The sequence below is a fragment of the Lemur catta genome, chromosome 7 (genome assembly GCF_020740605.2).
Source record: "Lemur catta isolate mLemCat1 chromosome 7, mLemCat1.pri, whole genome shotgun sequence".
Lineage (NCBI taxonomy): Eukaryota > Metazoa > Chordata > Mammalia > Primates > Lemuridae > Lemur > Lemur catta.
This window is the reverse complement of record NC_059134.1, coordinates 55,706,172-55,729,687: the sequence shown is the minus strand read 5'-3', so window position 1 is coordinate 55,729,687 and position 23,516 is coordinate 55,706,172. Positions and strand designations below refer to the sequence as shown.

Sequence of the window (23,516 nt, the reverse complement as noted above, 5' to 3'; positions counted from 1 at the left end):
ATGTGCTCTTAGGTGATGATCAGTAAAACCAATTTGATGGTGAGTACATGTGGTGCTTATTCTTCCATTCTTGGGATACTTCACTTAGTAGAATGGGTTCCAGCTCTTTCCAGGAAAATACAAGGGGTGCTATATCACCATTGTTTCTTATAGCTGAGTAGTACTCCATGGTGTACATATACCACATTTTATTAATCCACTCATGTAGTGATGGGCACTTGGGTTGTTTCCACATCTTCGCAATTGTGAATTGCGCTACTATAAACATTCAGGTGCAGATATCTTTGTTATAGAATGTCTTTTGTTCTTTAGGGTAGATGCCCAATAATGGGATTCTGGATCAAATGGTAGGTCTACTTGTATCTGTTTAAGGTATCTCCATATTGCTTTCCACAGAGGTTGCACTAGTTTGCAGTCCCACCAGCAGTGTATGAGTTTTCCTGTCTCTCCACATCCACACCAACATTTGTTGTTATGGGACTTTTTGATAAAGGCCATTCTCACTGGAGTTAAGTGAAATCTCATTGTGGTTTTGATTTGCATTTCCCTGATGATTAGAGATGTTGAGCATTTTTTCATCTGTTTCTTTGGCCATTAGTCTATCTTCTTTTGAAAATTTCTGTTCATGTCTTGTAATAGCTTTTGAAAAGTCCCTTTTTGATAATTCCATCAGCTATCTTTTCTGGATCTTTTTAAAATGAGTTTTTCCTCCTAGTTTTAAGCTACATTTTTCTGCTTCTTTGTACACCTAGTAATTTTATTATTGGATGCTAGACACGGTGACTTTTATACTGTTGGAGATCTCGATACCAATGTTTTCCTTTAAAGTATACTGATGTTTGTTTTGGCAGGTATTTCAATTACTAGCCAATCAGTTTGATTTTTTTTTTTGAGTGAGTCTAAGATAGCTTTTAAGGTAGGCTAGTTTAGCCCTATTACTGAGATACAACCTTTCCAGAGTTTTTACTGAATGCTCCAGATGTCCAACAAAGTCTCTCTTCAATTTGGCTAGTAAGAATTTGAGTATCTTCCAGACTCATGTGAGCTCTTGGAATAGTTCAACTTAAAGCTCTCTCGTAGTACTGTGCTGAGCCTTGTGGAGCAGAGCCCTACACGTATGTAACTTAGATATCAGCAATATACTCAAGCAGACCCCTAGACAGATTTCTGGAGTCCTTTCTCTGAAGAGCTCTCTCCTTCTTATATTCTTCCCTGAAAATTCCATCCACCTTAACCTCCCTGAAATTCAATCTGTCTCTACTCAATTCCATAAGACAGCCATGCCTTACATATCCTCCTCCCTGTTCGATGGAAAGTGTCTCCAGGCAGAATATAAGGACAAGTATAAGACTCCCCTATTTACTGCCTTCTCTCATGGATCACAGTTCTGCACTGCCTGTTGTCCAATACCTGAGAATTATTGTTTCATATATTTTGTCTGGTTTTCTGGTTGTTTGTGGCAGGAGGATACATCCGTTTCCTGTTAAACTCTCATGGCCAGAAGTAGAAATGTCCTTGTTTCCTATATATCCTGACGTTATTGTAAAAACTTCCTGTTTATTAAGCCTGCAATATGACTGGAGATGTAAAATATAAAAAGGGAAGCTTCATATTCCCAGTTAATATTATGGTATTATACAGATGAAATAATACTATGAATAAGTTTCAGAGTTTGAATACTTTTTAATTTTAAAGGATAAATTGGAAGTACCAAGAGATCTATTAATATTGTCACTGCCCGTAATACATTCTCATCCTCAAGGGAAACAGAACAAATCCTTTTAAAATAGTTACATATTACATTCTATTAATATTTTTTTCTCCTTTCTGATATTGTTGCTTACTGTAGCAATTTAACTAAACTAAATCAGTTTTATTATCATAATTTATTCCTGTTCTTGTCTGAAGGTCTCTTCTATAAGACACAGACCAGAAAATGGAAAGGATGGACCCAAAATCTTGGTTGAAAGGACTGTGACAGATACCCTTATCTGCTGATATGGCAAGGAATAAATTTATGGAAACAGGCTTCCAATGTAAGCTGACATTGCCACCTCTAGTAGATGCCAATCAATTTGTATTAGGTGATAGAATCAAGATTTCCAAAGTTATATTTTAGATCTGGAGTAGATGATTTTGTAAAAGCAGACTGATAACTCAAGATATAGCAGGATATTAACTATGCCAGATGGAATGAACTGAAGAGAGCAATCTAATCATTGTTATTCATTTTGGAATTTTGTTGGTATTGTTTTTAACATTCTATTTTCTGATGTGAGAAAGGCTTTTTTTCTTTTAATCTTTCTCTATCTCCTATATTATTCTTGGCAAAATATTCTTTGTATTTAGTGTCTAGTCTCACTGACTCCTCAGAATTCAGGAACACATATTTTTACTGCATCTCTACTTTTCACAGCAATGCAGTTATTTGCATAGGTTCGATAAAAATCTGCCCTCCTTATCACTGGGATATTAATTGGAAAAATTGATTATGCAATCAAGGCCATATCTAAAGGATCAAATTCAAGAATATATTCCATTCAATCAGAATAACAAGCCCCCTGTCCCCATGCAGGACCCAGGTATAATTGATATTTGTACTCAATGCCTATAAGCCTTCCTAGTCTGGTATCTGCCGTACATTGTCTCAGCACCACAGGTAGTAAGGAAGGTCACAGCCTGTCAGGAAAAGGAGAGATGTTCTGCCTACATTTATAGGCATACAGATGAAACCTGGTGGAGATGAATTTCTTATTTTGTAAATAATAGTGTTAAAAAGATCTCCAGATGATAGGGACTATTAAAAATGAAACTCTAGATTTTGTGTTATTTGGCTTTAGTAATTTACATAGATGTAGTAAGAAGGATCAGTTAACACACATAAGGTTCTTTGCTGTATAATCAGAGTGAGGTTGTGCTAAATAACTACTCAGGCTATTAAATTAGGATCTGTCTGGAGATTAGGCAGGTTGATCTCTCACTTCTCTTTTAAATTTTTTTAAATTAAAAAATTTTTATTGATACACAATAATTTGTACATATTTATGGGGTACATGTGATATTTTGATAAATGCATACAATGTATAATGATCAAATCAAGGGAACTGGGATATCTATCACCTCAAACATTTATCATTTCTTCATGTTGAGAACATTTCAAATCTTCTGTTTTAACTCTTTTAAAATATACAATAAATTGTTGTTGACTATAGTCACCCTACTGTACTATAAAATACTATTAACTTATTCCATAGATCTAACTATATGTTTGGATCCATTAACCAACCTCTCTTCAGTCCCACTCTACACACTTCCCAGACTCTGGTAACCATCATTCTACTCTCTACCTCCATGAAATCAACTTTTTTAGGTCCCACATATGAATGAGAACATGTCAATGGTCTTTCTGTAACTGGCTTATTTCACTTAACTTAATGACCTCCGGTTTCATCCATGCTGCTGTAAATGTTAGGATTTCATTTTTTTATGGATGAATAGTATTCTTTTCAGTATAGATACCTCATTTTCTTTATCTATTCATCTGTTAGTGGGCACTTAGGTTGACTCCATATCTTGGCTATTGTGAATAGTGCTGCAATAAACATGGACATGCTGATATCTCTTCCACATACTAATTTCCTTTCTTTTGGATATATATCCAGGAGTGGGCTTGCTGGATCATATGGCAGATCTATTTTTTGTTTTTTGAGGAACCTCCATACTGTTTTCCATAGTGATTGTACTGATTTACATTCCCACCAGCAGTGCACTAGTATTTCCTTTTCTCAATGTCTTTGCCAGCATCTGGTATTTTTTTGTCTTTTGATAATAGCTATTTTAACTGGAGTGAGATATCTCATTGTGGTTTTGATTTGCATTTCCCTGATTAGTGATGCTGAACATTTTTTCATACGGTATTGGCCATTAGTATATCTGCTTTAGAGAAATGTCTATTCAGATCATTTGCCCATTTTAAAATCAGATTATTTGGGTTTTTGTTTGGGGGGGTTTCAGTTTTTTTGCTTTATTAATTGTTTTGGCTGTCTTTGTGGAAGGGATGAGCATTAGGGTTTTCTAGTTGGCCATCCTGCCCCCATTCCTCTTTGAGTGGGTTTTGTCATCCTGCTTGTTCCTTCATTAATGTGCTAAATAAAGCTTATCCTCATGATCATGATGTATTTGCATGAGAATATTTTTATCATTTTGAGAATTATATTTTCACAAAAGGATATAAGAAAGTTCCACAGAAATGTTGGTTAGGCTGGTGAAACAGGAATTCAGCTAAGCTTCCAGGATCAACTCCCAGAACTTCTGTATCTATCCTCATTTTATTATTAATCAGATTAAGTACTTGATTTTCACAAATAATATCAAGAATATACCAATAAACAATGACCAATTCACAACCATCATCAATCAATAATCATACCCATCCAATGAGGATCACTAGAATAATCTTCACAACCAATTTCTTCACTGTGAAAAATCCCCCAAACCTCCAAAACTTTTAAATCACATGAAATACCTTTTCAATCACCTTCTGACTACACAGCATGAAAGCAAACAAAGCTCCACAGTCAAACCTAAAAATAAGTCCCCCAAATAACCATATTTGAGCCCTAGGTTTCAGGACACGCCTCAGTAGCCATAGTAATAGTATAGCTAAACACTATAAGCAAAGCACCTAAACATGCTAAAATAGAGCTCTTAATCCCCCCAAATACCCACCAAAATTTATTACAATAATACAGCCAACCCTACCACTTACAAATAACCCAAGACATTCATAACAGGAGATGGAGGAGATGGTTTTGAAGAAAATTTTTGAAAACCCAAAACGAGGGTGATATTTAATAAAAGTATTAAATATTAAATGTCATAGTTCCCACATGGTATGGAACAATGGCCACTGACATGAAAAATGACTGTTGTTGTTTTTCAACAATAAGGACCACTGAGAAAAATCATCCACTAATTAAAATTCATCAACCCTACTGCTCCATCAAACATCTCAGTCTGATGAAACTATGGCTCAATTTTAGAAGTTTAATTCTACAAATCCTAATAAGACTTTCACAAGCCGTACAATATATATCAGATAACAGCTTTTTCATCTAGAATACAATTTGCTAAAACATTAACTATGGCTAACTAATCCAATATATACACCCTACTGGAGCACCTCCAGTTTTTGTTGTGTGCCTATGTATTTATGAAAATTGAGACATAGTAAAGAGCCTACATATGCTCTGAAATATGGAATATCAAAGTAATCCCATTATTTTCACATAAGGAAACAGCATTTATAGGCTATGACTCCCACAATGACAAATATTCTGAGGAACTCCAGTAGCAACAAGTCTACTTTTAGCTATCTCTTATGTTAGCACTAGTTAATAGAATGAATCTGAAGTGGAATCTCAGTAGATACATCCATCCTTACATAATTCTTCACTTTTCCCTATTTTTACATGGAATATTACCAAATAGCCCTCAGGACTAACATCAAATATAAACAAAATTCCCTTCCACCTTAAGTATACAATCAAAAATCTCTAATAGTTATTTTCTTTATTACACTATTACCTGATAAAGAAGCTATTACCACAGCTGACCCCCACATGAAGCTATCTCTGCTGCCACATATGCTAGCAATATGGATGTCTGATGTCTATCCTGCTGAGATGTTTATTTTCTAAATTAAATTCTCAAATAAGTATATCTGATTGGGCAGAATGTAGGTCACATGACTCCCCCTAGTTGTAAGATAAGTTGGAAAATACACGCTGTTTTGTGTTCTTCAATCTACAGTGAGAAGGCAGGCTTGATAACTTCATCAAATGCAAACCTGACCGTTTATCCACTTTAAAACACTCAAGCATAATTCTAAACTCTCTAACTTGTTACTTAAGCATGCCTATAATCTTTCTTCAACATGTTTTCCAGATTCTTCTCCCAATCTATCTCCCATCTACTCCTACCCTTCCCTTCTTTCTCTCCTTCCCTCTACCCTTCCCTGCTCCTTCACACACACACACACACACACACACACACACCATCCCTTCTTACTCCACTATACTGTAATTTCTGAAACACATCATCATCATGGCCCATAGTTCCCTTAGTAATGATCTTCCTTCAGCTCAAATGGTCCTTCTGCATAAAGTATTTTCCAACTTCCTCAAGAGGAACCATTCATTCTTGCCTCAAAATTACATTATACACAGCGCATGCTTTACATTTTACCACAGTCATTATTAGTCTATACATCTATTACCTTCCAGAATTTCCCATCCACACCCCTCAGACTCAGTTAGAAATTTTTCTTGCATTCTCCTGAAGAACCTGAAATTAACTCTAGCCGAGCACTTATCACAATATATTGTATTTCTCTGTTTCTTATACTAGCCTGTGAACTCCATTAGGATTGGATATGTGCTTATTCACCTTTATATTCCATGTGCCTAGTACTCAGGAGGTACTTAATAAATATCTGTTGAATGACAAGGAGAAGGAATCAAGAATAAATATGTTTCCTTGTCTGCCTCACCCAGGAACATGCTATGTATATGGTAAGCACAGTATAAAATTTTACAAAATGCCTGGGTAAAAGGAATCCTAAGACAAGTTTGTCTTCAGACTTTTCTGGTGAATGTAGAAAGCAGCATTTAGACTCATTCCACTACTGAAAAAGCCCTCCTGCCAATGTTATAGTCCCACTACCAAACTGGGATGAAACTGTGTGTACACTTGCCCATCTTCACCTATTGCCTTTATCTTCAGGGGCAGCACACGATCTTGTACAAAAGAGGGATTCACTACAGGTTTGTGGAACTGGGGTATGTGTCTTACCTGTGGGTCTACAAACCATCTGCCTGCATTTAGAGTCGACAGAAATGTCCAATCGAAGAAGGCAGGGTGCTTGAAGGCAGCGTCTGGCAGAACTTCCATGATATTGGTTGTTCTTCTCAGGTCATGGTCATGCAACAGGAAAGGCACATGATCAACACTGCAGGCAGAGGTGGAAAACAGGGGCAAGGGTGGATACACTGAACTTAGCCACTCTGGCAGACAAGATCCCCAGAAAGCCCTTCAAGGTCACAAGTTTTACTAGCTACCTTTATTCCCTTTTAAATCTCATAAAAGGACCAAGTATCATTCATTTACACTTTGTTTCACACAAACAAAAGGTGAGATAATTCATTTCCAGCATACCTTTGCCATAAGAAAAATTAGAAGACGTAATTAGGTAAAAAGGAAAATGATACAATTTGAAACTTGGATCTATTCAAAAGACTAAAGAGTACCAGAAATAATAAATATATTGCTAAATATGTAAAATGTTTTTCTCATTTTTTAAGAAAGAATTGACCATTTATAGCAAAAGTTATTAATAATAACAATGTATCATGAGGTTCAGGACAGCACCAGGTCTAACTACGGGAGAGGTGAAATGTTAGTGCACTGTTGAAAGACATACTTTAGGCCAGGTGCAGTGGATCACACATGTAATCCTAGCACTTTGGGAGGCTGAGGTGGGAGGACTGCTTGAGGCCAGGAGTTCGAGACCAGCCTGGGCAGCAAGACCCTGTCTCTACAAAAAATTAAAAAGAAAAAATTAGCCAGGCATGGTGGTATGCACCCATTGTCCTAGCTACTCAAAGAGGCTGAGGCAGGGGGATTACTTGAGCCCAGGAGTTTGAGATTGCAGCGAGCTATGATTGCTCTACTTCACTCTAGCCTGCGCAACAGAGCAAGACCCTATCTCAAAAAAAAAAAAAAAAAAACTTACATTTTACACAAAGATATATAATATTTAAAGGAAGAGATGAGTTTGAGTTCATACTGTAAACTCTAGCACAACCACTGAAAAAAAAAACAGGTACAACTAATAATCCAATAATAGTGGAGATAAAGTCCTAAAAAATACTCATTTGTCCAAAAGGAGGCAGGAAAAGAAAAAAATAACAAAATGATACCATACTCTCTACATAGATCTAAAATTTAAGTGGGTGTCAAAAAAATCATTCAATAATCAAGATAAATACTATTCTAATAAAATATTTTAAAAAATCAAAACTAATGCCAAAATCCATAAACAAAACATTAAACTTTAAATACAGACAGGATTAGTATTGCTGATTTTCGCTTTTGCCTCAGGTTCTCATATGGCTTGGCATGGCACATCTTCATTGAAATTTTTGATGTTTTGTTCATTGTGGATATTGAAGGGTAGGTAATACCGAGAGAAATTACTGATCTCACATACACGTTAGGTATAACATTTACATTTATTTCCCTTAAAAAGCTAAGCAGAGACTGAGTTAGTAGGGAGGGAGTAGAAGCAATAGGCACACACAAGCTTATTGGGATCTTTTCATCTCTCTCCAACTCAGCTTCCATGGACTCCCAGTAACTGCAGGCAAGATTTCTTCTTTTGGTCTGTAGGAGGTCAACACTGCTTCAGGGTCTGTCTATTTTTGCAATACCCAGAAAACCCAATTCAGTGTTCTCCAGAGAGGCATAACGCTGGCTAGGCTTTTATGCTAAAACTGTACTTGGGATAACAGCAGCCAAAAGTCTTTGCATGGATCTTCTCAGGGACTCCCATAGGCTTTCTCTCTCAAGTGCAAACAACTTGTTTACCTCACTTGCTTTTGAGATATAGACATGTCTCCCTCCCTTTCAAATGTTCCTCAAAAATATCATGTTCATATGAAAGTTTCATATAAACATATTTGCTATTTCTTAAGAACATTTGCAATTTTACAAAGTGGGGTGAACATTGTCAAAACAAATTCACTTTGGGGTATTTCATAAAATGAGGGACTACTCAAATGCTGAAAGGTTAAAATGAAAACTTAAAAAATAACTCAGCTCTTATTAATCACACATTTCCTCTCCTCATCTTCCCATAATTTGTCATATAATCCTCCCCCAGAGCCCTTATTCCATTCTGTAGCTCAGGAAGCTATATAAATTTCAATTATCTGGCCTTTTCCTTGAGTCTCATATTTTTGTGAGACTCCCTTATGTGTTTATGTGTAATTTAAATTGTTTTTCACCTGTTAATCTACCAATGTAATTTGTAGACCAGCCAAAGAACCTAGAAGGGTAGAGAGGCAATAAATTGTTTTTCACCTGTTAATCTACCAATGTAATTTGTAGACCAGCCAAAGAACCTAGAAGGGTAGAGAGGCAAACAAAAAGTTTTCCTTCCCTACAGTAGTATAGACAATTCTTTGGAGTGCTGCTTAAAAGAAAGTAAAAGCACATGGCACAAACTGAAGCAGATGTGGGGTTCAGAAAAGTTTTAAAATGGATCTCCTTCTGATTTTAGAACCACTTTGTCTATATCTTGTTTTTAGGAAAAAAAAAGCTGATGTGATTCTTTAAATTTCTATTTTGAGATGATTGTAGATTCATATGGGTTTGTAAGAAATAATATAGAGAGATCCTGTATATCTTTAACCTGGTTCCCCCTAGTAGTAACGTATTGTACAATTGTACTCTAATATCACAAGAAAAAAATGTACATTTATAAAATCAGTGACCTTACTCAGATTTCAGAAGTTTTACATGTACTTGTTTGTGTATATGTTTAGTTCTACATTAATTTTATCACATGTGCCAATACATGACCACCACCACAGTCAAGATTCAGAACAGTAAAGATACAAGACTTTTGTGCTACCTTTTATAGCCCCTGCCACCTCTCTCTCTCCATCACCCCTGGCAACCACTGATTTTTCTCCATCACTCTAAGTCTTCTCATTTTGAAAATGATACATAAATGGAATCATACCATACATAAACTTTTGAGAATGGCTTTTTCATTCAACATAATTCTCATGAGATCCCTCCAAATTGTGGCATGTTTCAGTAGTTCATTCCTTTTTATTGCTGAGTAATATTCCACAGTATGGATGAACTACAATTTGTTTAACCATGTACCTCTTGAACCTCTTTAAAGGATATTTGGATTGTTTCTACATTTGGGCTATTATGAACAAAACAGCTATGAAAATTAATGTAAAGATTTGAACCTTGTTTTCTTTTCTATGGAACAGATGCCCAGGAGTGCCATTTCTGGGTTGTATGGTAAGTATATACAGTCATGTGCCACATAATGAAGTTTCAGTCAACGATGGACCACATATATGATGGTGGTCCCATAAGATTATAATGGAGCTGAAAAATTCCTATTGCCTAGAGATGTTGTAATGTTGCAGTGCCATGCACTACTCATATGCTTGCAGTAAAGCTGGTGTAAAAAAAACTTACTGCACTGCCAGTTGTATAAAAGTATTGCACATATAATTATGTATAGTACATAATACTTGATAATAAATGACTATGTTACTGGTTATGTATTTACTATATTATACTTTTTATAGTTATTTTAGTGTGCTCATTCTACTTACAAAAAAAATTAACTATAAAACAGCAAGTCCTTCAGGAGGTATTCCAAAAGGTGGCATTATCACAGGAGATGACAGTGCCATACATGTTGCTGCCCCTGAAGACCCTCCAGAAAGACAAGATGTGAAGGTGGAAGACAGAGAGATTGATGATGATCCTGACCCTGTGTAGGACTAGGCTAATGTGTGTCTCAGTTTTTAACAAAAGAGTTTAAAAAATAAAAAAAATAAAAAAATAAAAAAAATTTAAAATTTTAAAATATAAAAAAGCTTATAGAATAAGGATATAAAAAAGAAAATTTTTTATAGCTTACAATGTGTTTGTGTCTTAAGCTAAGTATTATTACAAAAGAGTCAATAAGTTTTAAAAAATTAAAAATTTTATAAAGTAAAAAAGTTACAGCGAGCTAGAATTTATTATTGAAGAAATTTTTTTATAAATTTAGTGTAGCATAAGTGTCCAGTATTTATAAAGCCTACAGTAGTGTATGATATGTCTTAGGTCTTCATGTTTACTCACCACTCACTCATTGACTTACCCAGAGCAACTTCCAGTCCTGCAAATTCCGTTCATGGTCAGTGCCCTATACAGTTGTACCATTTTTTATCTTTTATAGCATGTTTTTACTGTACCTTATCTATGTTTATACATACAACTACTTACCATTATGTTACAATTGGCTACAGTATTCAGTACAGTAACATGCTGCACAGATAGCCTACGATCAACAGGCTATACTGTGTAGCCTATGTATGTAGTAGACCAAATATCAAAATATCATCTCTAATACTATAAAAATCTCTATGCACATAAATTTGAAAATGTGGAGGAAACAGACAAATTCTTTTTTTTTTTTTTTTTTTTTCTGAGACAGAGTCTCGCTTTGTTGCCTGGGCTAGAGTGAGTACCGTGGCATCAGCCTAGCTCATAGCAACCTCAAACTCCTGGGCTCAAGTGATCCTCCTGCCTCAGCCTCCTGAGTAGCTGGGACTATAGGCACGAGCCACCACACCTGGCTAATTGTTTTTGTTCCTACTTTTAGTTGACTGGCTAGCTTTTTTTCTGTTTTTAGTAGAGATGGGGTCTCGCTCTTGCTCAGGCTGGTCTTGAACTCCTGACCTCAAGCGATTCTCCTGCCTTGGCCTCCCAGAGTGCTAGGATTACAGGCGTGAGCCATCACACCCGGCCAGAAATGGACAAATTCTTAGAAACACGCAGCCTCCTTAGGCTCCATCAGGAAGAAAGAGAATTCCTGAACAGACCAACATCAAATACTGAAATTGAAGCTGCATTAAGATTAAAAAATCTTCCCCCCCCAAAAAAAAAGTCCTGGACCAGATGGTTACACACCCAAATTTTATCAGACCTACAAAGAACTGGTACCTATCCTGCAGAAATTATTCCATAACATCAAGAAGGAAGGAATCCTCCCCATCACTCTTCTGTTGAATTCCAGTGTTCTCTCTAAGATGGTCTATTTGAAGTGTGAATATCTACTTACTATTTTGTTTCCTCTCTTTGGAAGAGGCATGTACCACTGGCTGCATCTACTCAGCCATCTTGCTGGAACCCCACTGATAATGTCCTTTGATGCACAACAATTCCCAAGCAGTACAACTTATCTATTGTTTCTTTTGTTGCTTGTGCTTTGGGTGTCATATTTAAGAATCCACTGCCAGATCCAAGGTCATGAAGATCTACCCCTATGTTTTCTTCTAAGAGTTTTATAGCTTTAGCTCTTATATTTAGATGATTGATCCATTTTGAGTTACTTTTGTATATGGTGTGAAGCAGGAGTCATTGAATCACTTTGCACCTTTGTCAAAATCAGTTGGCACCAACAAAATAAAAACAACCCATATAAGGTGAAATATTTGCAAATCACATATTGAATAAAGAAGATTTCTTCTTTAATTCATGGATTATTTAGAAGTAAATCTGTTTAGTTTCCAAGTGTTTGGAGATTTGCTTGTTAACTTTGTTACTGATTTCTAGCTTGATTCCATTGTGGTCAGAGAACTCACTGTATGATTTCAATTTTCTTAATTTTGTTGAGGTTTGTTTTACAGCCAAGGATATGGTCTATATTGGTATATGTTCTGTGGACACTTGAAAAGAATGCACCTTCTGCTGTTCTTGGGTTAAATGTTGTATAAATGTCAGTTAGATTTTGTTCATTGATGGTGTCGTACTGTATTTTTGATGGTTTTCTGTTTAGTGGTTATAGCAGTTACTAAGATAAGGTGTAGTCCACAACTAAGCTGTGGATTTGTCAATTTCTCCTTTCAGCTCCATCAATTTTTTCTTCATTTATTTTGAAGCTCTGTTGTTAGGTTCACACACATTTAGAACTGTATGTCCTCTTGATGGATTACCTTTTTAAAACATTATGCAATATCTCTGTCTCCGGTAATTTTCTTTGCTCTGAATTCTACTTTGTCTAATATTAATGTAGCCACTCAGCTTTCTTTGATTAGAATTTTCATAGTATATTTTTTCCATTCTTATATTTTTAATCTACCCATATTATCACATTTAAGGTGAATTTCTTGTAGATAACATAAAGATGGTTCATATTTTTTAACCCATTCTGCCAGTCTGGGTTTCAATTGTTATATTTAAATCATTTATATTTATACTTATTGATATGTTAGTACTTAAGTCTGCCATTCTAATATTTGTTTTATGTTTGGTCCTTTTTATTTTTTTCCTCTGTTTACTCTTTCTCACTTCCCTGTTGGGTATTTGAACATTTGTTTATGTATAGTGTTTTTTAGTATATCTCTTTGTTTAATTTTTTGTGTGGTTACTCTGGAATTACAATATATATATCTAATTTATCATAGTCTACTAGTGTCAACATTCTACCATTTCAAGCAGAATGTGGAAACCTAAACACTTTTTGGGTCCCTTTACTTACTCTCTTCCTTTATGATACAGTTGTCTTAAATATTATCTCAAAATATATTGAGAGCTACATCAGTAAATGTTTTAATTTTTGCTTTTAACCATCAAACATAATTCTTTTTTATTTTTTTTTTATTTCAGCTCTTCATGGAGGTACAAAAGCTCAGGTTATATACATTGTCCATGTTCTGCCCATCCCCCTGAGTCAGAGCCTCAGGCGTGTCCATTCTCCAGACAGTGCGCCTGGCATTCACCATGTAGTCATACCTCCATCCCCTCCCTCCCCACCCCCCCCAAGTCAGCACCTTCAAACATGACCATTCCCCAGACGGTGTGCAACGCACTCATCATGTAGGCATACATCCCTCCCCTCCCCCCCACCCTTACCCACCCCACCCCCCGTCTCAGTCTGATATCCAATTGGTATCCTTCCCCGATGTACATTTAGGTGATGATCAGGGAAACCAGTTTTCTGGTGAGTACATGTGATGCTTGTTTTTCCATTCTTTGGATACTTCACTTAGTATAATGGGTTCCAACTCTCTCCAGGAGAACCAAAGAGATGTCGTATCATCGTTATTTCTTATAGCTGAGTAATACTCCATGGTATACATAAACATAATTCTTAAACTGTGGAAGAAGAGAACTGTCCACTTATATTTATTTAATATTACCCTCTCCATTGCTCTTTACTCTTGAGGTTCCAAGTTTACTTTTTAAATCATTTTCTTTTGTCTGAAGAACTTTTATTTCCACTTAGTTCCTCCTCATTTCTTTGCTAAGGTTTTCTACTTACTTGTTTCACATGCATTCATAATTGCTTCTTGGAGCCATTTTATGACAGCTGCTTTAAAATTCTTCTCATATAATTCCAACATCTGTTTCTCTTGGTGTTCATATCTATTGACTAGCTTATCAAGTTGAGATTTTTATAGATTTTGGTATGAAGAATAATGTTGGAATCTATTCCAGACATTTTGAATATTATATTTTTCAGATTCTCATTCTTATTTAAATTAAATTAAAGCAGACAGTCAGTGAATTTAGGTTCAGAACACATGTCCTGGCCGACATTTATGAGCTGTGGTTCAAATGCCAATTTAGTTTTCAAAGGCTTTTCAGTGCTTTTCTGGCCTTTCCCATTTGTATGCTACCCAGAGATCAATCTACAACCTAGACGATGTTCCAAGGCAATGTTCCATTATCAAATATTCTGCTGTGTTGTTTCCTGTTGGTCTCATGTATGGGTTATTGAAAAGTATGCTCAAGATTTTACATATAGGTTTTTAAAATCCCTTTCTCCAGCATGGCAGTTCCTCAGAAAATTAAACAGAGAGTCACCATATGACCTAGCAATTCCACTCTGGGGCATATATCCAAAAGAATTTAAAGTAGGGTCTCAGAAACATACTTGTACAATCATGTTTACAGCAGCATTATCACAATAGACAAAAGTTGGAAGTAACCCAAATGTTTATCAGCTGGATAAATAAAACATGATATATACATACACTGGAATATTATTCAACCTCGAAAAGTCAGGCATGAAAATCCCACAACATCATATTCAATGGCAAAAGACTGATAGCCTTTCCTCTAAGATCAGAAACAAGGAAAAAATTCCTGCTCTTGCCACTTTTATTCAACATGATGTTGAAAGTCCCAGCTAGAGCAATTAGGCAAGAAAAATAAGTAAAAAGAATCCAAATTGAAAAGGAAGAAGTAAAATTATCTCTGCAGATAATATGATCTTATATGTCAAAAACCCTAACAATTCCCCAAAGATAAACTGTTAGAGCTGATAAATTCAACAAAGTTACAGGATTCAAAATCAATATACAAAAATGTTACATTTCTATATACTAACAATGAACAACATGAAAACAATCCCAATTACAATAGCATCAAAAAGAATAAATGTTTAGGAATAAACCTAACCAAGGAAGTGAAGGACCTGTATACTGAAAACTACAGAGCATTGCTCGAAGAAATTAAAAACAACAAAAATATATAAAATGACATCTTGTATTCATGGATTAGAAGACCTAATATGGTTAAAATATCCATACTACCCAAAGTGATATACAGATTTAATGCAATCCCTATCAAAATACCAATAGCATCTCTTGCAGAAATAGAAAAATTCATCCTAAAATTCATGTGGAATCTCAAGGGACCCAAATGGCCAAAATAATTTTTTAAAAAAGAACCAAGTCAGAGGGCTCAGACTTACTGATTTCAAAGCATATTACAAAGCTACATTAATCAAAGCAATGTGGTACTGGTATAAAGACAACAAACAGATCAGTGGAATAAAGTAAGAGACCAGAAATAAACCTTCATGTATACAGTCAAATAAATTTTGGCAAGGGTACCAAGACCATTCAAGGAGGATAAGAAATAGGGCTGAGAAAACTGTATATTCACATGCAAAAGAATGAAGTTGGACTCTTACCTTACACCATACACAAAAATTAACTCAAAATGCATCAAAAACCTAAATATAAAGGCTGAAACTATAAAATTCTTAGAAGAAAACACAGCGGAAAAGCTTCATGACATCAGACTTGATAATCATTTCTTCACTATGACACCAAAAGCACAGACAACAAAAGCAAAAATAGACAAATGGGACTACATCAAACTTTCAAACTTTAGTGCATCAAAGAAGACCATCAATAACATGAAAACGCAACTTACAGAATGGGAGAGAATATTTGAAAATCATGTAATTGATAAAGGTTTAATATCCAGAATATATAATTCAACAACAAAAAAATCAAATAACCTGATTAAAAAAACCTGAGTAAAAGTTCTTTACTCAGACAAAGAACTTGAGTAGACATTTCTCAGAAGAACATATAAATGGCCAATGAACATACGAGAAGATGTTCAACATCACTAATAATCACAGAAATGCAACTCAAAACCACAGTGAGATACCACTTCACACCCATTAGGAAGGCTACTATCAAACAGAAAATAGCAAGTGTTGGTGAGGATATGGAGAAATTAGAACCCTGTGTGCCATTGGTAGGACTGTAAAATGGTGCAACTGCTATGGAAAACTATACAGAAGTTCCTCAAAAATTAAAAATAGAATTACCATATGATCCTGCATTTCCCAATCTGAGTATATATCCCAAAGAATGAAAAGCAGGGTCTCAATGAGATGTTTGCCCACATATTCACAGCAGCATTATTCAAAATATCCAAGAGGTGGAAGCAACCCAATGTCCATCACCAGATGAACAGATAAACAAATTGTGCTATATACATGCGATAGAATATTATTCAGCCTAAAAAAGGAAAGAAATCTTGTCACATGCTCCAACATGGATGAACCTTGAGGACATTATGATAAGTGATATAAGCCAGTCACAAAAAAGCAAAAAAACTACTGTATGATTCCAATTATTTGAGGTATCTAAAGTAGTCAAATTCACAGAAACAAAAAGTAAAATGGTGGTTACCAAAGGCTGAGGAGGAGGAGGGAAATGAGATTCGCTGTTTAATGAATATAGAGTTTCAGATTTGCAATATGAAAAAGTGCTGGAGATCTATTTCACAACAATGTGAATATACTTAACACTATTTAACGATACACTTAAAATGGTTAAAATGATAAATTTTATGTAATGCTCTTTTTAATAATGAAGAAACAGGAATTTAGTTCTGAAAACATGCTACAATATGGATGAACCCTGGAGACATCATGCTAAATGAAACAAGCCAGACACAAAAGGACAAAGATTGTATGATTCCACTCATAGGAGGCAAACAGAGTAGTTGAATTCACAGAGACAGAAAATAAAATGATGGTTCTTAGGGCCTGGGGGTAAGGGAGATCAAAGAGTTATCATTTAATGAGTATGGGGTTTCAGTTCAAGAAGAAGAAAAAGTTCTGGAGATAAATATTGGTGATAGTAGCAAAATAATGTGAATATACTTAGTCCCCACTGAAGTATACACCATAAAATTTTATGTTAAACAGATTTATCACAATAAAAAAAATACTTTGTATAGACTACTTCTCTGAATAATTCTCTTTTCATTACCTAGCTGGGGGAGGCAGAGACAGGTACCAGCTCTTATTTTAGGGCAGGAATGGAAGACAGAGTTCGGCTCATAGTCTCTCGGCCATAGCCTCAAGTATAAGAGGGAGGGGAGTGGCTTTTTGGTGGAGTTTACCTGAGTAAGGCTGGTATACTGAAAATGTTTATATCCTACTGGCTACACTTTTCCCAGTCCTTTAGCTAGAGAGGGAACATGTTCCTGGGGCTGTTTGTTTGTTTGTTTGTTTTTGTTTTTGTCTGCACATGTAGGTATTTTTTGGTTTTGGCCTCTCTAGAGCTCAGGTTAGGAATATACAGGAGGAAAAAACAAGACTAAACAAAAAACAGGGAAGTCCCTACTGCGTTATTATTTAACACTTGAGAATTATGATCCTTAGCCAGTCTACCTTCTTTTCTCTACCTTTCTGTCTTCTGCCAGTTGTTTTATGAATTCTGAGGGTTTTGGTTTTTTTCTTGGTAACTCTTAGAGAGTAGGATAGAATAATGCTTACTCCACCTTGTCTGGGACCAAAATTTCTAGTAGCTACCCTTGTTATTCTTATCCTTAGGGTCTTGTTTTACCTCTTTTAGTAATTAACCACATTTTACTATTTAGTAGTTCTCGATGTTACATTTTACCTGTTCAAATTATTGTTATTGTTTTCATGTCCTGACCAGACCATGACTGATATGCAGTTTTTGGTAATAGGAAGTTTTAGTAATAATAAATATGACCATGAACGTGGTGGAAGTGTGTAGAAGAGATGATCATTGGAAATAAAGATGTCAACAGCAGAAAAATTAAAGAGTTTGAAGGATCATCTATATCAAAGTTAAAGTCACAAGAGAGAAGAGAAAGACAAAGTGCCAGGAGCTCACTGGCTCAGCACCTTTACCACAGTACACTCACGACCACCAGGCCCTTTAATGAATGCCCCTAGGAGCTCTGCTAGAACAACCATTTTTAATCCTGTTTCAAAATGTTCTGCATGGAACTGTTGTCATTTTTGGCTAATGTCAAGAATCTCACTCTGAGGTCAGGAAGTCTAGTTCTAACCCTGACTTTACCATGTACATTCTAACCTTATGACCTAAGCAATGCATTTCCCTTCATTGAACCCAGATTCAAACCACAGCTTCCTCCTCTGTGAAACAGAACGTTCGTTTCCTTTCTGTTTGCCTCCCAGAATGACTGTGAGGGGACTTTGTGCACATCACATATGCTGATATGCCCATGCTAGAGATGAAGCCTCTCCACTTCAACTGCCCAGGTACATAGATTCTAGAGCAAAGCATGCCTTTTTGTCCCTGCCCCTCCTCTAATGCATGTCTTCCTTTGTTCTCCCTTGGATTATTGCTACAGTCTGTTATCCATCTCCCTGGTAATTCTTCATAGACTGCCAGATGAGTCTTTCTAAAACACATCTTTCTAAAACAATAAGGTAGTCTGTCCTCTAAAACCTACCATGGCTACCTATCACACCTTTAGGAATTCTCCATGATCCAGCCTCAGTTAGCCTTCTAGTCATACTTCTTCACATAGCCCTCTCCTGTCCCCAAAGCATATCACTTTCGGTATCCATATAGGTTAGCTCACTGATCTATAAACTTGTTATTTCACATTTAAATGAACTTGAATAAGCTGATGCCTCTGCCTGGAATGCTCTCCTTCCCTGATCTCTGCTTGGTAAAATGATATTTTTCCTTTACGTCTCAACCCAAATACAACTTTGAGCATATAGATCTTTTTCTTTTTTTCATACAGTAAGAGGTAGCCTTTTCCTCCACTGAGGTTCCATTTCAGTGGACTTATTCTTTTCTGGAATTCTTTCACCACAATGGCTCTATTCTGTGGTTATCTGTAAATGTCATGTCTATTTCACTAGCTGGAAATACTTCTTAGGCATGACTGTATCATTTGGATCTTCCCAGCAATCAGAAGAAAGCCTGGAATATGATAAATGCTCAAGGAATGTTAGTTAAATAAACTACTAAGGTAGTATACAGGGTTAAGTTGTAAGGATAGCTTGCAATGGGGACAAATTTGAATTACGTTTGAAGACAATATAGAGTGTGTCTGATTTGTGAGCTGTGACTGAGAATGTGGAGGTACAGAGGTACGGTTTGTAAGGGACATTTGGTTCATGAGTGTAGCATGTGCATATGTGCCCAGGGCTTGCCCTTTCTACAGCTTGGATCAAGCTAGTTTTCTTCCATGGCATTGAACTTAGCCCTTCCTCCCCTGCCACCCTAGTCCCTGCTTTCTTACCTTAAGTGTATGTCAGTCTCTAGTCCATAAGCTCCTTGTTCAACAGCTTTCTCAAAGGACATCATGGTGTTCTCAGGCCCCAGCTGCAGAATAAAAGGACATCAGGCCCTATGCCTCAGAATCTCTCCTTGCAACATTCCTTTTATGGTAGGAATGGAGCCAGTAATGAAAGGACTTTGGGAAACAGAGTTTGGCTCCCTCCGCTCTGTTTTCAAAGAGAGCTGGTATAACCCTCTGTCCAATCTGATTCTGGGACTCTGTTCATCTGAGGCAATGTCATTGAGCATGGTAAAGAGAAATGGGCAGGGAGGTAGGCAACCTGGGTTCAAGTTCAACCTCTTCAATTAACTCCTTATTCTTGCCATCTCAAGATAATCCCCTTTCCTCTCCAGGGCTTCCTATGATTCTGAGGTTCCCTTAATTCATTCACATACCCCACACATACCTGTACTCATCCATGTTCATCACGCCCAGACTTACCATGGGTGCACCTCTATGTCCAAAGAGGACTGGCTTGGGCCCCAAATCCTCCTCCTTCTGAATGCAGGGAGAATAAATTCCCAGTGGCATCAAATAGAGACATAAAAGGATAAGAAAAAAGGGCAATCCAACAGCCACTTGTAGACCTGAAAAAGTTAGAAGGAGGGGAAAGTGGCGGAAATCAGTGACGGAAAACCATCCCAGGCAACTAACTATCCCAAAGCAGCAGTATGAGTAAATCCCCAGTCTATCAGTTTCATGACTCGTGGGCTGGCTAATTTACTTTCTATTTCTGTCACATCCCCACTTACTTTCAGAGACTTGGATATAAAAGTACAGAACTGTCCAAACATAAGTCATTATTATTAAGGGAACTTTACTGGAACTGGAAATTGACAGAGGAATGAATTGTGCAGGAGGTGGGAAGGGAAGAAAGGAGAGAGAATGTGTTAATGTTAAGGAGCAGTTTCTCAGGAGGAGGAGGAGGAGGTTCTGAGAAAGCCCCCAAAGCCTGTAAAGATCATCTTAAAACACCCCTATATTTAAGGCAATACAATATAGTGGAAGGGGCACTAAAAGATAGAAATCTGAGTTCAAATCTAGACTCTGCCACTTCCTAATTCTGTGACTAAGGATATGTTATTTAATCTCTCTGGATCTTCATTTTCTTCTGTAAAATGGGGCTGTCTTGCTGCCAAAATCAACCTCACAGAGTTGTTATGATAGTGTTAACTCATAATAGTTACTCAATAAATATTATTTGCTTCCCTTTCTCTCTGTCTCTCTCTGACACACACACACACACCCATCAGAGCCTGTCCACAATCCCTGTTATGACCAGCCATTTCCCAATACTTAGACCTATGAGGATTTTACCCATTAGTACATTTTTAGGTTACCACCTATACTTCAGTGACTTTCAAATCCAGGTCTCCAGCTCTAACCTCTTAACCTTGTGAATATATTACACCTCTTGAGTCTTTTTTTCTCAGAATGGGTCATCATGTGTCTTCTTATTCTAACTAAAATTTGGAAAGTGAAAAAGAAAAGAGTTCATTATTGTCCCCTTTAATGTCCTGCCCCAGAAATATTTTCTAAAATTTACCCTCAACACACACAAACACACATACATAAACACACAATAGCACCACTACCAATCCAGTCTTTCTCTCACCTGCATCCCCCTACAAGTTACCCCTATTTAACCAAGAGTAAAAGGGAGACCTAGAGAAAAGAAGATCCTATTGTGGTTTCTCAGTACAGGTGGGAAGAGATAACTCCACTCTCAAAAACAGTTTAGTATACAGATTCAATTTTATTTTCTTTACATTATATTAGGGCAAAGAATGGAGAGGAAATCAGGGGCAAAGATTGAAATTTTGCTTCTGTTGTAACTCCCCAGGTATGACATGGACTCCAAGGAGACTACTTTGAGTTACTTGGATATAACCAGGAATTTCTGGACCTAGTATTAGCTGAAACTAGTAACACTGGAATAGAAACTGAAAGAACTGTGACCTGTACCAGCATTCTAGTCAAGTAAAATTAAAATGGCCTCTACTGCCTCCCATCCATCCCCAGTTAGTATGTAAAAACATGGAGAAAAATTTTATGTTTCTAAAAAACGAACCCCTCTTTAGAAGAGGGTCTGCTTGGTCATGGAAATACTATTACAGGCCATGTAAGGTGGAGGATGAGAGCACAGGAGTATACCTGAGTAACAAGCTAAATGAATTTCAAAGAGGCATAAGAGCAGCTATATCTCAAGCTTCTGTTTTCCTGAGTGGAGTATGCAAACTAAAGCCAGAGCTGAAGGGATCAGGTGAGGTTCCACCCCACATGACATACCTTCTCTTTCCAAACGGGCCATGTAGAAGGCCAAAGGCCAGGAAAGGACAACCATCAGAGTTACGCTGCACAGGTGCACGTAAGGAGAAAAGATCTGGGAGAAAGCCAAAGGTCAGGCTGGACACATCTGAACAGACAGTGCTAGAGCTACAGGATGATGCTTACCTTCAGTGACATCCCAGCTACCAGCCACCTTTCTTTCCAGAATTTGCATATAACGAACATAAAAAAGACGCACAGCAGAATAACCACAAGAACCAGGATCTAGGGAAACAGAAAGGATCTCCTGACTTCTATGTACTAGGCTTGGATCAAAACTGTCCTTAGGAATTATATGTGTGTCTTCACAATGTCAGGGACCTTACTCTTTCCTCATCTTTTTAATCTAAACATCCTGCAAATCTCCAATACTGGATGGATCCATTCATTCACATTCTTGGCTCCTAAGTCTTTGCTGTACAGCATGGTTGGAAAAAAATTACACAGCTAGGCAGTCTGATGCCATTATTAATTTATCACCTCCAGCCTCAGCTGGGCCCTCAACATTGCTTGGTATGTCTCACTCAGTTTTACCAATGCCCAGTACAAATCTTCACCACTTCTTTATACCTCAGTTATATATTCAATACAATTATAAGTAATATCTTGTTTAATTTAATTTTTTTTGAGACAGGGTCTCACTCTGTTGCCTGGGCTAGAGTGCAGTGGCATCATCATAGCTCACTGCAACCTCAAACTCCTGGGCTCAAGCGATCCTCCTGCCTCAGCCTCCCAAGTAGATGGGACTACAGCCAAACACCACCATGCCCAGCTGATTTTTTCTATTTTAAAATAGAGATGGGCTCTCACTCTTGCTCAGGGTGGTCTCGAACTCCTGACCTCAAGCAATCCTCCCACCTCAGCCTCCCAGAGTGCTAGGACAGAGCACTCATTTGTAAACCATATGTTAAACTGCTTGATCTCTGAGATAGGTACTATTATGTTCTTAATTTTACAGTTGAAGACATTGAAGTTTAGGAAGGTTAAGTAACTGGCCCAAGATCACTTAGGCAAGGGCCCAGGTGACCCAAGGGCCATTCAATTGCAAAGCTATGCACTTAACTATGGTACTATCCTGCCTCCCTCCATTACCACTTTTTCAGATCCCAGTGAGTCCAGGGACCTCAGGGTGGGAACTGGTGGTCTAACCTTCTCATTTCATAAATAAGGAAAAAGACCTTGAGAAGTGAAGTGATCTGCCCAAGGCTGCTATAAACATTTTAGAAGACAGGCATTGACTCCACCAAGAGAGTTGCAGTCAAGGTTCTAGGCAGAAGGGTCTCTGAAAACACACCTGGAAAAAGCCCATGGGGGAAAAAGCCAAGTGTGCGTTTACCTGGTCCAGATGGGATCAACCCTTGATTTGTCTCTTGGCCCTCCTTGTGGGACTGTGCTCTTTTCTCCTATCTCCTCCTCTTCCCCCGGGCCCCACTCGGGTGGAGCAGAGGTAAAAGGACCACCAGGCCCTCTCCACCAGTGCTTCCAGGTTCAGATCA

At 37.1% G+C, this 23,516-nt stretch overlaps 1 protein-coding gene across 1 annotated transcript in view; it reads right to left on the bottom strand.

The window, feature by feature from the left end:
* GDPD4 (glycerophosphodiester phosphodiesterase domain containing 4) overlaps positions 1–23,516 on the bottom strand; it is an 84,909-nt gene that overhangs the window by 43,493 nt on the left and 17,900 nt on the right. Inside the window, exons 5-10 of the mRNA XM_045556938.1 lie at positions 22,147–22,245; positions 21,982–22,075; positions 21,078–21,155; positions 20,134–20,279; positions 19,654–19,736; positions 6,853–7,009 (exon numbers count right to left, since the gene is read on the bottom strand). Of these exons, the coding sequence (XP_045412894.1) occupies positions 6,853–7,009; positions 19,654–19,736; positions 20,134–20,279; positions 21,078–21,155; positions 21,982–22,075; positions 22,147–22,245 (657 nt within the window). The remainder of the gene's footprint in view (positions 1–6,852; positions 7,010–19,653; positions 19,737–20,133; positions 20,280–21,077; positions 21,156–21,981; positions 22,076–22,146; positions 22,246–23,516) is intronic.